Below are 16,254 nucleotides of genomic sequence, written 5' to 3'. Positions count from 1 at the left end.
AGAATTAAGATGAACAGATAGGATTATAGAAATTTCTGTGACCTACAGCTTTCTACAAGAGATGGCAGCTTGGGTTCCAGTGATTATTAGGAAAAAAGCAACTTACTGTTGTCATTTGGTCAAATCATTTGCCTTTCTTGAGGAGAAATTGTGTAGAAGCAGAGTTTTCTTGTAATGTTAAATGTCTTGATAATAATCAATGCCTTTGGTCACCCTGTGCCGTGGAACACTGGCTCTAGGGGTCAACCCATGAGATGTTGGCAGCAGATAGGTGTGTTCCCTTCATGCGTGTAGCAAGTGTGGAAGAAGGGTTTCTAGGGAAACGTCACGGTGCCACTTGGTAAAGCCTGCCCACGTGTCTGGCTCGTACAGCCAGTGGAATGCTGTTGTGCAGCACTGAACTAGATCTGCATGCGATTATTAGGACAAGGAACCTTATGAGTAAAAATGAGAAGAACAATTAATAGATCCAGGGTTGGACTATCCAGAGGTGATGGGATGAGGAGGAGTGTAACTGCCTGAAAGCATTGCCTTCTATATAAAGGAGTAGAGGAAATCAGTGCACCCTCACCAGGGTAGCTCAGGCACAGCCAGCGTTCAGAGTTCACTGTATTTAGCCAACTTTGGCTGCTGAATCAGACAGGGACACCCTAACCTACGTGAGACGGTTGAGCCGCAGCACACTGGACGCTTGCTACAGCTACTAGGTGAAACAGGTCATGAGCATGGCTGTGCTCACAAGGAGGTGTTCTTGAGTGGTGGCTTGTGCCCTGATCCTTCACAAAGAGCATTTTCATCCCTGCTTTTATGCCAACCTTTGGGCAGAAGAGCATTAGAGGATGGGGGAAGGGGAACGCACGTTGCCGCAATCTGTGCTGTATGGATTTCCCAGCGCAGTACTGTGTGTTCACTGTTCCTGTCTCTTTTTCCTAGCATTGAGTACTGGTTTCGGTGCATGGACCTGGATGGGGACGGAGTGCTCTCCATGTACGAACTGGAGTACTTTTATGAGGAGCAGTGTGAGCGGATGGAAGTGATGGGCATAGAACCACTGCCGTTTCGTGACTTGCTTTGTCAGATGCTTGACCTTGTTAAGCCAGAGAGGGAAGGTAGGTCTTGTTTAATGGGAGTTTCCATCCTCTTTGATCTACGGTGGATTGGGAAAGCAATGTCACTGTGAAACCCATCTATAGGTAGAGCCTTGTGTTAGAATCACAGGGATTAATTTATTGTAAAGTAAGAGTCTGAACAAGGGCTGTTGTGCCATAATATTATGCGTCAGGAGATTTGAAATAGTAAAGCAAGAGACCTTGTGAATTAACTTGCTGGAACTGGAGCAACAAGTCTTGTATATTCCAGCTATGGGATGTGTTGACAGTCTAAATTATGAAACTGGACCGTCCCCATTCACATTCTTTAACATTTCTTTAACATTTCTTTAACATTTCAGTTTAAGCCTAACAAATGTACCCATTTTTTGAATAATGTTAAAATCCTTGACTGACTTGGGAAGAAATTTTGTAATATTGTAGCATACTGATGTTATAATTACAACTTTGATAAGACTGACAAGGAACAGGTCTGATCTCTCCCTAAGAACTCAGCACAATACTGTGGTGGTTTTTTCTGCAGGAAGAGTAACCCTGCGAGACCTGAAGAGGTGCAGAATGGCTCATGTATTCTACAACACTTTCTTTAATTTAGAGAAATATCTGGACAATGAACAGAGGGATCCCTTTGCAGTGCAAAAGGTATAAATCACCTTTATTTCTAAGTTGGCACGCTGATGGGATTGTCAGCCCTCCCCGGGGCTGTCGCACCACTGGTGTTGTCAGCCTGCCAGGTGTCCTGCAGCGCCAGGGTTGTCAGCCTGCTGGGGTTGTCACACTGCCGGGATGGCTAGCCCACCAAGGTTGCCGCATGGCAAGAGTGGTTAACCCAGTGGGGTTGCCACACGGCCAGGATTGCCGCACCGCTGGGGTGGCGGTGGTTGTTGTTGTTATTATTTCTAAATACTAGCCTTCTCAAACCCATCTTTGGAATTCAGTGGGATGCAGGGAAAGTCCAACTAAATATAAGAAAACCTTTTTCACAAGTAGGGCAGTCAGACACTGGAACAGGTTGCCCAGAGAGGCTGTGCAGCTTCTATTCTTGGAGGTTTTCAAGATGTGACTGGGAAAAGCCTTGAGCCCCCTGGTCTGACCTCATAGCAAACCCCAGTTTGAGCAGAGGCTGGGACTAGCGACCTCCTGGGTCTCTTCCAACACAAATTATACTGCTGTGCTATGAATCGGTTGCCATCACTGATCCTGCCACCCCAGCGCTGGCAGTGCAGTTTGTGATTCTAGAGAAAATGACTGGAATGCGCTGAGTTGCACTGACTCAGCAGGCTGAAAGGGGAGGACTCAGCTGCACCAGAAGGAAAAGTGGTTTGCTCAGTTCAGAAAGGAGCTGTGAGATTCAAAGATTGAGATCCCATTTGTCTCTTCCTGTCTCCTACACAGCTGCAGTCATAAATAAGTAGGCTACATGTGAAGATGTACTAAACATCCGGGTTGGAGTCTGATCCTCCCAACAGCACTAGCAGTTTCCCATACCCTAAGCAGAACCGAACAGACAGACCTTCTCTACAACACAGGGGCTGAGGCAGATGAGATGCCAACTCTGTGATCAGGCCACACATGTGGCAGGCTGGCTGGAAGGTTTGGATATTGCAGATTGTGCCTGGTTATCAGCCTGGAAGCTCTGTTATTCATCCTCCTCCCTTCCCAAGCAGAGAAAGTACAGGAGGACATGGTGGCTTTTGTATTGTGCAGTAGTTGCTCACCACTAAGTGTTCAGACCGTTGAGTTTTGTCAGCTGTTGGTGTAAAGTCCCTCACTTCTGGCTCCCCCTGCAAATCCAGTGAAACCAGATGTGTCTGCAACTATCTCCAGAAGGCTCTGATCTGGTCGAAGTACAGTAAAGTGGTGGGAATGCCAAAACCAACTCTGGTTCCCTCCCAGCTGTTTCCACGTAACCTGTAAGAGGAACTTTGTGACTCCATGATTCAAGGCTTAAATATATCACAATCCAGACCCACCCTACCTTTGTTTGTTAGTTTGTTTAAACTAGATCATTGTAAGAGCAGTCAAGTGGGGCTGGGGGGTAACTTATTTTCCCCATCTTATAGTAAATGGTAGAGGGCCACGTTTATAAGAATATTATTCTGTAACCTTCTCTCAAACTCACCCAAACTTAGCAAACTGTGAAGACTTCCTCAGAAGATCAGCTACAGTTAACATTTCATTAGTGATTTTAAATGATGCTGAGCTTTATAGACTAGGGAATGTATTTTTTCATAGTCATTTATGCGCAGATGTTAAGATAGCTTAAGGTAATAGTGAATCTTTCAGTTAAGGTAACTTTTGGCTAGCTGCTTCTGTACAGTTGTTGACTATTCCTAGAACTGCTGTTTCATGTGCACTTGACTTTCTGCTCTCTTTAGGACATTGACAGTTATGGCCCTGAACCCTCTGACTGGGACAGATACGCTGCTGAAGAGTACGAGGTTCTTGTGGCTGAGGAGTCTGGGAACGAACAGTTACAAGAAGGGTAAGTATAGGCATTGCACTGCCCTGGGGACACACACTTTGGTTCCAGATGAGCTTTAGTAGGAGCACGTGGATGCCCCTTTTAACAGAGGTAGGTAGTGAATTAGTGAACTTACCCTCTGGACTCAACACTGGAGCATGTGACGCCTGAACCAGTTGCTCCCAAAGGCAGTACTGATGTATTGGTGACAGTGGGCTGCTTTGTGGGCAGACATCTGAATCAGCTACACAGAGTTCAGGAATGAAGATAGCTGGGAAAAAGGACAAAGCCTTTTTCTTTTGGAAACCATACAAGAAAAGAGATCAAATGACTTCTAGTCTTGGCCACGTATTGACCATGTCACACTATCATAAATTAGAAGCTGTAGCTCTGTTACATTTATTATACCTAGTGGAGACTTCCTTTGGTCAAATAATTTTGCTTTCTGACAAACTTTCTGCCTTTTAGTCTGTGCTCTTCATAAGCTCTGTTTCAACATTTTCATTCATTTTGTTCAGACTTTTTTCTTTCAAACACTGATGGTTTCTGCAATACCTACACTCACTTTTGCAGCTTTTATTTCTATAAAATCATGGACAGGCACTCCAGCTATCCTTAGTGTCAGTGAGTTTAGGCAGAGCAGCTGCTCCAGAACCTCTCTGTGTGCAAGGGCTTCCTGCAGAGGCTCCTAATGGAGACTCAGTATAATTATCTTTTAGATTTGTGTCTATGTTAGTATCTTCTTGAGAATATTTGTCTAGAAGTCTCCAGGTTAATATAACAAACATCCAAAGAATGCGTACCCCATGTTAATCTTGCACGATTCACTATTTCATCCATTCTTGAACAGTGTTTGCAGAGCCATTAAGAGTACTGAGAAGACTGCATAATTTTCAAAACTTCCCACGCTGGAAAGTGCTTGGGATAACAGTAGCACCTACTGATTAGCCACAGAGATGTGCAAAGCTTTTGAGAGCTATGTTTGCCTCTCTCCCTGTGATGGGCATCCAAGCAGCTATGGGCTGTTCCCTCATCTCCTTTGAGCTGCCTTGCCTTTTTGTGGCCTTCACAATGGAAGATGAGGTAACACAGGATGGAAGATAAGATTGCTGTGTTCCCTGCAGCTGCCTTGCAACACCTGTGTCCTCAGCGCAGAAAAGAAACCAGAGTCTGCCATAAAAGCTTTGCAGGACCATGAATCCTCGAGCTCACCAAAACCAGAAAAAAAGTGGCAGGTGATGTCAGATTTTTGATGTCTGTTTGAAACAGCTGTGTCTTCCTGTAAAGAGCATGTCAGCAACCTTGCTGCTTGCTTTTAAGAGCCCCTGAAAAGCTCTGTAGTCATGGCAGCAGGATTAGATCTCATTTGTGGAGCATAGCAACAGACCACGCAGGAAAAAAGGAAGGGAAAAAGAGAAACAAAGAGCTGGATGCCCAGACAAATTTGCCAGAAACAGGCATTGAGTTTTTGCACATACATTATTTCTGCTGTCCTTTGAGGATGACAGAAACAGGGAGCGGAGACAAAACCAAGACAAGTTATGAGCTCTATGAGAGACCGGAACATTTTTGGCCAAGTTAGTTGTCAGAATCTGAAATCTGGTATTTGTCTTACTAAAACATTTGAAAATAACCATCATTCAGCAACCACAGAGGAATCAGTAAGTGTGTACCCCATTTGTGACTCAGCCCTGTCCATGGCTTCTCTGGATGGAAGGTTTCTGAAACCAGCCAGTGTCCATCTGGCTGCCTGCAGGCTTGCCCAGGAGAGAGCACTGCTCCTGGAAGAGGAACCTCATCAAAACGTAGTGGATACTCAGAGTGACTTCAAGGATGCTGTGACTCTATTGAGAGCTACAATCACTAAAAATAAGAGAAAGGTGTCGTCTTGTTCAAGAAAACAATGAAGCATCATGTTTCACTGGAAGCTTAAGCTGATCCAAACACTTCTCAGCCATAGGAAAGAACCCCCTCCACCTGAGCACCAAGGAGCGAGGGCACAACGCAGGGCAATCCTGCTCAGGGGCAGATAGGTGGGACAAAGACATGGGATCAGAGGCTGTTGCTTTAGGCAGCTTAGACCGTTTTTCTTGTCTCCCTCAACTCAGCTGATGGCTCAGCTGCTCACTTTCATGAACCCAGCAGCATAAGGAAGGGAAAGGGGTTGCTGACCCACCCAGTGACAAAATGTGTGTGTTTGCCAGAAAAAATGGACAAAGAATCTCCTGGAGTAATTTGCCTTCTCTGAACAAGCTAGAGTTGCCATAGTTGAGTCTTGAGGAATGGGCGTTTAATCCACATGAGCCCAGATGTGTGTTCATGGGACTGGGAAGTTTTGAAACTGGCCTGGTAGGAAAGAAGGTGATTCTCTTTAGTGCTAATCTCATGGAAAAGCTGTCCCTTGGCTGCTTCCTGGCCATAAAGGTGGGAAGCATTTTTTCCAAGATGGGAAAGGCAAGCACTGTTAAAGAGCAAAACAGTGAAGTGGGAAAGTCTCATATGGGAAAAGCCACTCGGGAGCCCCTTTTGAAGAAGACATGAGAAGGTTTAGTCCAGAAGCAAAAGGCAACAGAAATAAAATTATACTGGAGCTCCAAGTGCTGGTGGATGTGCAAGGTAAGCAAGAGAGGAAAGAGGTCCCATTCCACATATAGGAAGAAAAGGAAGAAAGCCAACAAAAACTGGTAACATTGAAGGAAAAGGGGGCACAAAAGGAACATTCTTAAGAACAGCATTCAAATGGAAATGAAAAGTTTTCCTCAGCTGCATCATCTTAAACCAAGGAGACAGTAGAGAAACTGAGGCATGTATCAGCATTCCCAGCCCATTCCTGGGGGGAGTGCAGGGAGGCAGGGCCGTGCCGACCCCCGACAGGTACAGCTTAAGCAAGGAGCGTGCACATGGTGTACCTCTGGTGTCCTTGCAGGTGTGATTAGAACAGTTACTGGGGTAGGATCCAGACCATTGTTTCCCGTCTCCCACTTACACAAGGATCCAGAAGGTGGCAGAATTACTCAGCAGGTGCTTTCCTTTATGGAAGAGAAGATTAAAATGTCCAGGAAGATGTTTGTGCTCCTTGTCTTCTTCACATAGGGATCACCAGAGACTACAGCATGGAATGCTCCCCACAGCAGGACAGACATACTGACAGACTCCTGAGGATTTGCTGTGCCTGCAGATGGGTTAGTGAGGGGAAAACAGCACAAGAAGTGGTGGACAATGCTTTCTTGGCAACATCCATGCTGAGCTATCACGGGAGTTCACCTTCTTGCCACACGGTTTATTACTGAACAAACTCGAGCTATTCCTGTGCTTGCCCTCGCAACACCTGCTGCAACATTTCCTTCAGAAGCAGCATTGCTTCCAGAACAAAAGGAAGAATTTCAATTTCTTGGGAGCCCTGAGAAGCTAACCTGTAGAGTGCTGAGACTGGAGAGGAAAAAAACCCATCATTTCTCAGGAACAGGAATGGGACAAAAGCTCCAATGCAGAGAACAGAACCCAACCAGCCCAAACAGTGCCGCTGGCTGGAGCTGAGAACCCCCAGCCAAACTCCCCAGGCCACAAATGCTGACACCTGGATATTGAATTTCAAATCAAGTGAGAGAGGAGCATGACAGCATGGCCACAATTGTTCTTCTGGGGATGTCAAAACATATCGTAAGCCAGAAGATGCTTTGGAAACCAGGTGTTTCTGAACAAGTCTGAGCAAGCCACATCTCCTCTAGGGCTGGGATGTGTGGCTGGATGACTTGATTTCTCCACTTGAGTGATTAAGGCTGCTGTGAGCTACTGACAGTTGTTACCGAAACTGGATTCAAACTTTATAAAGCTGAACACCAAACAAAGTTGTTTTGGAACTTATCAAACGAGGATGGATGGGAGCAGAAATTCATGCCAGCTGTCAGAATATTCATTACTGTTCTCAATGCCTTATAAGTATCCTCCTCAAGTTTAACATCTTGCGTGCCCCTGTATTTTAGCCAGCTGCTTTAGTAGCCACTGAAGTAACTCACCAAAATATGGCTGTTAAAGACATGCCTTTTATCTTTGCAGATCATTTGAAGAAGACTATGACACAGATGAAGTCTTATCTCCCTCTGAAACTGGAGACAAGTCAGACAAACTAGTTATCTCAGACCTCTCAGCATAGAGACATGGAAGACATTTAATCAATATCTTTCAAACTGGATAGCATTCAGTCCCAAGACACTTAGGGATTTTTCTTAAATCAGTCATCGGAGCAATGTGCTTTATTGTGTACACTGTAACTTGAGAACCCTTTTTCTCTTCCTGTGTAATTGCAATAAGGTAATTTCTATAAAAAGGCTTTTTACAATGTGTTATCGTGCACACTCATTAAAAATGGTGATTGCACCTTGTTTCATTTATATATAAATTCTGTTATGTCCCCAGATGTGCAATAAATGCCAGCATCTAATGATCGGCTGTAACAACGGCATGCAACATCTACAGTGGTCATTTCTCTGTCACTTCAGTCCTTTGCCGTTCTGTCCCCTGGACTTTCTACCGGGACTGAGAGAAGAGCTGCCATATTAACTTAATTTAAATGTGTGTCTAGAAATCTTTTACAACACAAGTCACAATGAAGTTCTCTTTTTTTACTTAGTGTCCTGGAAACCAAGGCAACATGCCTGCGCGTGGGGAGAGTGAAGTCCGCTTTTGCGCTTTAAACCACAAGCTCTCACAGTTGATACTGGACATATTTTACTTGTATGAATCTGTGGACAGATAAAGCACTCTGATGTAATGTTTCTCTAAGATTTTGAGATACAGTTAACATTTCTACGTATTCTCTTGTGCATAAGATCTTCCTCAGGCTAGTGTTTGGTCTCTATTTTCTAGCACATTTGCAAAAAAATACATACATGTTGTTCAGCTGGTGTGTTGAAACTGCCGTGTCTTGTGTGCACCAGTTCTGTCCGTTCCCTGTGATGCTGACCTGCAGCCTGCTCCAAGAGACAAAGCTGAGATAATGAAGAAAAAACCCAACACTAGCCTACTGTGCTAAATTTCCGTTACCAGAGGGATCCTTTAACTGGTAAAGGAATTAATCTATAGTATTGCAAAAAAATTTATTTTCTACCCATGAAGTAGGCCCTATTTTCAGGGAGGAAACCGTGTAACTAAGGAATTCTTGCTTCAAGTGCAAAATTAAACTCACTTTCCCCATAGAATCACAACTGGTGTCTCTAGGAATAGCACAGGCTCTGCTGCAGGAGCTGTTCCTTCTTGCCTGGTAGCTGTGATTCAGCACAGAGGTGATCATAACACATTCTCACCAGTCTTCAATTTTAGCCATCGTAGATGCACAAATAAATCTGGTACTTACCTTCTCCAGCTTGGGACAGGGTTCAGCTGTCGTATTTTATTTCAGCTATCATGATTGTGCCCAAATATGCTTGGTTGGTACGTATACACTCACAGTAAGAATATCAAACCCCGAGGGCACGGCTGCGTGAATCCCTGCCAGAATACCCGAGAGACACGGCCAGTGCCGGGATCAGGTCTCCAGGCAGGCAGCCCCTGGTCTGCACTGAAGGCAGAACCCCTGCCACCAACAGATACCTTGTGCAGCCACACGCACACGGTCACCCTGGGGCATTCTGGCCAGAGATGCTAGCACAGTGGAACAGGAATCCCTAGGTGGCACCCCTACGTGATAATAACCAAGTAAGTAATTGGCTGATCACTACAACGCAGCTTCAACTTTTCCAGGAGCCTTTGAAGCCTGCCTCCCAATGCCCAGGCGGGATATCCCACTGCCTTGCTGAAGTCAGTAACTCTCTCCTCAGGATCAAAATCTGAAAGAGAGGAAATTTTCAGTTATACTGGGCTTAGACATCTGTTCTGTTTTTCTTGATCAAAGCTGCAATTTTATCCAGTTTTATCCAATTTTATTGCAATTTTATACACACCCCAGGAACCTGGATTTGAAATTCGGGAAACTTCGGGATGCCCAGGTTCTTAGCAAAGGCACTGCACGGTAGCTTCCATTCCATAATAAAAGAGGTCAGCAGGGAGCACTCCAGCCTCACCAGGATCAGCCTCTTTGAATGCAACAGGCACACAAGAGCGGCTGTGTTCAACCCAAGGGTGTTTGAATCGCATCTGCATCATCACTGTAACCCCGGGAGGAAAAACTTCGCTGGGGATGATTCCACAAAGGCCCAAATGCAGAAGAAACGAGGAAGCGATTGCAGAAATGAACACAGGGTGGAAGTTGCACAACCACTAATTGTAACCAGCTCTGTCCACTTTGTACCTGAAAGAACCCAGGCAAAGCAGTTCACCTCTTTTTCTTCAGGTCCAGAGTGGTCTTTTAGTTTGATAAAATTTTACATCTCTCCAAAGACAGAGATTCCTCAAAGGAACAAGAAGAAGCCAACCCCATTCTAGACTGAAACTGAACCTCCAGGTTACTTCAGCACTGCTAGCTTTTAACTCCAGCAGCAGCAGTACTGGAATGTCCAGTTTGCCGATTTTGTCAAGTCTCATTCCAGAAAAACTTAGTGATTGTCTCTTTAAGGTTTTAACCTGGGCTAGCCCTGACACCTCCAAGAAAAGCAGCTTTCCTAGTGCTGTACAGAAAAAATTTAACAATTCAGGTTGGAAGGGACCTTTGTAGGTCATTATTCAACATCTTCACTCAAAGGCAGGACAGCTTCTCAGGATATAATCCAGGTGAGTTTTGAAAAATCTCCAGAGATGGTGATTCTACAACCTCTCTGCGTATTCCTCCTCCTCCTCTGTGTTGGAGTTCAGAGCAACATCCTTTTCCAGGAAGTATATTCCTGGGAAGGCACAATTTATCTTTTACACAAGGAGGGAGTTAGATGAAGGACTCGAGGACTCGCCAGCTGAGCAGGTGACACCCTGTTCTCAAGCACCAGATGCGTGTGGGATTGTAGATGCAGCCGCGATGGCCTGGGATGAGCTGGTACTCCAGCAACCGTTGGTGCATCACTCTTTTGGTCTGGCATTTCCCTTCTTGCTAGGTCATACCTGGAGCCTCCTGCTGCTGTTCCTGCTTTCTGTATTCACCCACCACTTCGGGATCTTTCATCTTTCTCCTCATATGCCTTTTGCAGAGGGGCTGTAACTCAACCCATCAAATCAATTCAGAGTTCCATCTCCCACCAGTCTGCCTGAACTGGTGCTTTTTTTTTTTTTTTTTTTTTTTAAGAAGTCGGTATCCTGAGCCTGCTAAAAATCACCAGTTACCTTTTCAAGGTTTGGCTTCAATAAATGGAGAGAGAGGCTTGCAGCTGCTCTGCTGAGCCCTTTGGCCCCAAAGCCAAGGCCCTCTCTTTTACAAAGGTTCACTGCTGCCGTGACAGAGCAGAGTGATTCCAAACCCAATTCATGCTTTCTAGTAGGTCAACACAACAACCTATCACACACACACAAAAAAACAACTTACAGCAAATGTTTTGCCTTATATGTGAACACCAGACAAGCTACAGAAGCCACTGCCAGCATGATGCCAGTGCAAAACTTGCAGTAATTTGTATTATTTACTCCAGGAGTAGAAATCCATTCTCCCTCACTAATGCATTTGCAAATATCCATAATTCAGCATCGACAGATGAATGGGTAAAGGAGGCATCCTGCACCCCAGCTGTGCCTTAGCCCTGGCCACAGCTTCTCTAGCTGGACGGTTTCTAAAGCTGCAGTGTGTAGGCGAGGTGAATCTGGAAATCCCGTCCTACTTCTTAGCTTTTCTTTCTGGGGTAGTCGAAACGTAAGAAGACGGGGATGTTGGTGCATACAGACACCAGGACCTGCTCAGCTGCAGCACACACCAGCTGTGGAGGTCAGCACGCTCTCAAGAAGGAACCAGCCCGAAAATCACCGAACAGACAACTTGCAGAAGTCCACTCTGAGGGTGCTCCCCTCTGCACCTGCCAAGGCCACTTGAGATGTTGCATACCTTTAAAGACAGAGTGTGCATTTTCATTGTAAATCCAGCTCAGAATGAAGGCTGTCATGAGCTGGATTCCCTTTTCCTTACGAGTAGCCAGAAAAGTGAGTAAAAGTCAGTTTTGCATGATAAAATACATTTGTGGTTTTGTTCTCACTCATCTGCTTTTGTCTAGCAAAATTAAGTCCTGTGCCCTTACAAACCCCCTGCTTTTTATTTTTATATTCACAAATAATCTCTCTGCAGTACTAAGGAGATATGTCTCGATACAACCCCATGCAATTACTGTTGGAATGGTACTAGCTTGGTTTTTTTTCTTCTTCTAAAATCTCGGTAGCAATGGCTACACTGGAGTTTTCATCAGCAAAACCCAGGCGCGGGCACAGCTCCCCTTCTGCCGGTCTGGCACCCTGCGGCAGTGCTGCAAAACCAGCCCAGAGACAGCAAAACACGAAATTCCAGCCAGGCTCAGCCTCGTGGAACACACTGCAGAAAACCTTCCTGCGCTGCTGAGCTAAGGATTTCAGCAAGCTGACTCGAGATACTCTAACCAGGTACTGTGCTTAGTTTCTGAAACAAAATACACCTGAAAGGCCACAAAAAGAGGTCAGTGAACAGTCACTTGAGTGGGATGTATTTTTGGAGTATGGCGTTTCTAAATCACAGCATCTTAGGTCTATGCAATCAAAACTGAACCTCCATGAAGAGCATGAGCTACTGTAAGAAAAACACGTAAACAGTGCTTACTCTTGTTCTAATCTTTTCTCTGTATCACTGGGTGATGGTTTTAGAAACTGAATATTTAATAATAAAGGTTCTCATACTTTGTAAAAGTAGTTTGGAGACATTTTGTGCTGGCATGGTTTTATCTTTGTATTTTTACTTTGTATTTTCTTCTCTTTTTTGGCAAATAAAGGACTTTTAAATTCAAAAGGTAAAACCTGTGTTGTAGTGGTGGGGCAGTGTTATTGCTCACTTCACCTCCAGCTGCTGGCCCAAACTCGCCTTCCCTGCTGCTGCTGAGCTCGCACCATCCCGTTACCCATCAGCAAGCCTGCCAACATCAGAACTCCAGGCTTTCCTCTCCAAAATAGTGGGCAAGAGAAGCAATCCTACCACTTACCTTTCTAACATCTTCATCCTCACCACAGAGCACTGCCCATCTGCTGACTTACCAAAATGCCAAACTCCCTCCTTTTAACCTGTCCTGAAAAAAAAAGACATCTCCTGGATCTTCTGCAAGTGAAATGAAGAAAAAAAAAAAAAGAAAAAAAAAAAAGACAAAAAGGGGCAAGAAAACGTAATGCCTTTCCTGATTTCATTATATGCAAATGCTGAAGCAGAATCACTGTATTATCATAGAACGTCATCTGTGAGACTGACGGGTGTGCCTAAATCTGTCTATAGCACGGTCACCTTCAGGTGGGCTCCTCTGGGTTCCTTTCCTCAGAGACGCTTCAAATTACATAGTTCAGACCAAAGATGTGCTTCCAGTGTCATCAGTACTGCATGACATTATAGACCTTTCAGAGTGGATGTCATCAAGCCACATCCTTGGAATGATTCTAACATACAAAGCTGCTCTTTTTTTTATCATTTCACTTCTTAAAAGATTTTTTATAAATATAATTTGTATAAAAATTAAATACCTAAAAATGTCTGGGGGTGTGTGCTTCTTACATACAGTAAAAAAAATGCTTTTATTCTGGATCACACCAGAATCTTTGCACAATTCATGTGCCACATCCGTATGATATTTTTCTTGAAAGTCCGGCGGAGTTTGATCAAACAAGCAGCTTCTTGCTGTGCCAGAAGTACCTGCCTTGGAAAGCAGGCTTTTCAGGTTTCATTTGAGGCTGCTGGTACGTTGTTAACTCTACAGGTTTTCTTCTGACAATGCAAAATTTTTTGGTGCTTGCAGGGCAGCCTGTAAGATATAATGACGACACAAATGGAAACAGCTGCGCAAGACGACATCTGTTACCTGCCCCATGGGTTTGTGATAACGTTTTAGAACTCATTCCACATAGGACATCTGCAGGGGAGCTCAGAAGGAACAGAAGAGTCTGTAGCGGCCCCAGTGTTCACAGGCACTGTACCGTAGGTCAGACACGTCAGAGAGCAGGAACATCGCCTGCGGGAAGGAACTGATGGAAGAGCAGCGAGGTCAACACCAACCAAGTGTTCATTTCCCTGCCCCTCCTCCCTCTGGGATTTAATCCCAACCAGGGCTTTCACTGATGGAGGATGTGTAGAAAGAGCCTTTCCACTCAAAACGGGAAGTCTGGATGTCTTCTCTTTCCTGAAAGAGCGTTTTCCACGTGTTCAGACTGAGATGGTCAGAAGCACTAGACTGATTTTGTGCTACTACACATCACACCACCATCAAAATCCTGCCCCTTCCATATGGAGCTCTCGTCTTTCCATCTTTGGCAGGAAGACTCTCACAGCAAAATGTTTCATGAGCTGCTTTTCTTTCTGATGCAGCTCTAAAAATTACAGGTTTTTATTAAAGTTTGGAAATTAATTGCTTTTTCTGAGAGGATTGGGAAGAAAGCTCAGAAATATCTGACTTTACGCTAACACTGAGAACAGTGCCCCAGGTCCACAGCACTGCAGGAGGAACACCAGGTAGACAGGCAACTCCCGCCAGCCTAGCCCGGGCTAAGCTGGAGCTAAAATGATCCTGGCGACTGCCCTCCAGCAGCAATTCATTCCCCAGTGCTCCCCCACCGGCGGCCAGCAGGGAGCAAGTTCCGGCTGAGGGCTGTGTGGGACCACAGCCAGCGCGGGAAGGTCCCAGCACCGTATGCTGCTTGTGCTGCTATAAAATGGCAACTAACGCTTCTCAAACGAGAACCACTGCAATTATTTACAGCAACATTATGATCCTTCCCGTTGCTCAGCTTATTCAAGAACAACTAGCCAGGAGGTTAAGAAAACCAAAGCAAGCCAACCCTAATTTAAACAATTACAGAATTAGTCATCAATGAACTAAGTAGTATTTAGACAATAAGTTCAACATATGCAACACTGATGCCCTTAGCAGTTGCAGAATAGAATTAGAAAACTAACATTTATTAAATCAATTTGAATTTTAATATACATTTCAAGAACGTGGCAGCATAAAAGGAAATGTTTTTAGAAACAACCTGAATCTACCATTTGCAAGTTTACATCAACGATCAGGGCTCTGCTGTTGACAGTAGCAAAACACACTTGACCTAAATCTCCAACTTTTGGTACCATATTTAATGCAGCAGTGAGATAGTAAAGATTCCAAGTACTCCCACATTTCTGGAGCAAATGTACTATGTATTTAATTTAATGCAAGTCCTAATAAATGTACCACCAACAATCTCAGCAAAACTTAACAGCTCTGCAAAAGCATTCAGAAACAACCCATGCTGTGCAGTTCCCTCCCTTTAAACCAGACTCCGGTTTGGCTACGTACACGTAGTAGACTAATAAACAGATTTACATTAGTAGGTCACGATCAAACCACCAAATTAGAAAATGGTAGGATCCTTTTGGGTCAAAACAAAAATCACATACAAGTTTAACTAAATACATTTTAATAGGACATCATTAAATCTCATGAGGGCTAAAAAACACAGATCTTAGGTACTTGGGTTGGCAAATAAAGACAAGAATACTAAGAAGCATTTTCCACCATTTACTCATTATCAAAAATATTTTTCAACTCTTCTTGCAAAACAAAAACAAAAAAGTACAGACTGGACACATACATCACATTTTTCTTCCTATGGCTTTAACCCCCCACCCTACCCACCCCACGAAAAAGACGGGGGGAGAAACAAACCAAAACCAACAAAAAGATCTGACCACGTTCACAGAAAATGACACCATGGTACACTACAAAACAAAAGGAGGTGTCATTTGTGTCCAAAGGTTTTTGCTTATTTCTTAGGTGAGGAACCGTCATTGTACATGCTTTGTGCCAAATCAAAATACAGCTACCATCGGGTCAGCAAGCGCTGTGGGGTTCATCGGATGAGTAAAAGGAAAGATGGAGGCAGCAAAGTAACTCAAAACCTTCACATACTATTTAACATGCTGTTGAAACGGGAATCGCCTTTTAAATCAGAGGGTAATGTTTTGTGTTCTAGTTAGACCATGTGTGAATTTGTGCTATATCCTTCAAAGAGGAGAAATTTCTGCTTTTTTCACCAAGTAAGCTTTTTTGGGCTGCCAATGAAGTCTTAAATGCAAGACTGGATTCTTCCACTTGTACTCGTAACTTGGGGATTATGCCGAAATGAACCATTCTTGCATAAAGCTGAATTCCTACAAAGGCGCTTTCATCATAACACTTTCTGAGTTCTCTTTGACAACATTGTGTTAGTTTTCCATTTTAGGGCCTTTCAGCCCAGGTTGAAAAGCACTGACCTTCCAAAGCTACTGTCAACATATTAGAGAAAAATTGATGGATTCTGGGTGGAGTGAATTCTATCACTTATTCTAACAAACATCCAAGTATTTGACCTTAGCAGCTGATCCTCTGCCCCAGCTGAAAGACGCCTGTTGGCAAAGAACTACCCTCAAGGTCTACTGGGGTACAAACTTAAACACACCCCCCCCACCGGTGATAACTGCTGTGGAAGTCTCTGTGTATCCCAGGCACTGACCAGCAGCAGGGCGGGGGTGGGAGTCAGCCAAGGAGGATCTCTGTAGCTCACAAAGCCCCTCTCTAGAAGGAACAGCAGTAAAATCAG

At 44.4% G+C, this 16,254-nt stretch overlaps 1 protein-coding gene across 2 annotated transcripts in view; it reads left to right on the top strand.

The window, feature by feature from the left end:
• PPP2R3A (protein phosphatase 2, regulatory subunit B'', alpha) overlaps positions 1–8,020 on the top strand; it is a 42,588-nt gene extending 34,568 nt beyond the window's left edge. For both annotated transcript variants that reach the window (XM_010078592.1, XM_010078594.1), the window contains exons 10-14: positions 934–1,109; positions 1,633–1,751; positions 3,488–3,594; positions 3,648–3,652; positions 7,641–8,020. In XM_010078592.1, coding sequence (XP_010076894.1) covers positions 934–1,109; positions 1,633–1,751; positions 3,488–3,594; positions 3,648–3,652; positions 7,641–7,726 — 493 coding nt within the window. In that variant the 3' untranslated portion in view covers positions 7,727–8,020. The remainder of the gene's footprint in view (positions 1–933; positions 1,110–1,632; positions 1,752–3,487; positions 3,595–3,647; positions 3,653–7,640) is intronic.
• Positions 8,021–16,254: the final 8,234 nt, after the last annotated feature.

Source organism: Pterocles gutturalis, unplaced genomic scaffold (genome assembly GCF_000699245.1).
Source record: "Pterocles gutturalis isolate BGI_N339 unplaced genomic scaffold, ASM69924v1 scaffold8478, whole genome shotgun sequence".
Lineage (NCBI taxonomy): Eukaryota > Metazoa > Chordata > Aves > Pterocliformes > Pteroclidae > Pterocles > Pterocles gutturalis.
Note: the sequence above shows the minus strand (reverse complement) of the source record. Positions and strands in the feature narration are given on the sequence as shown.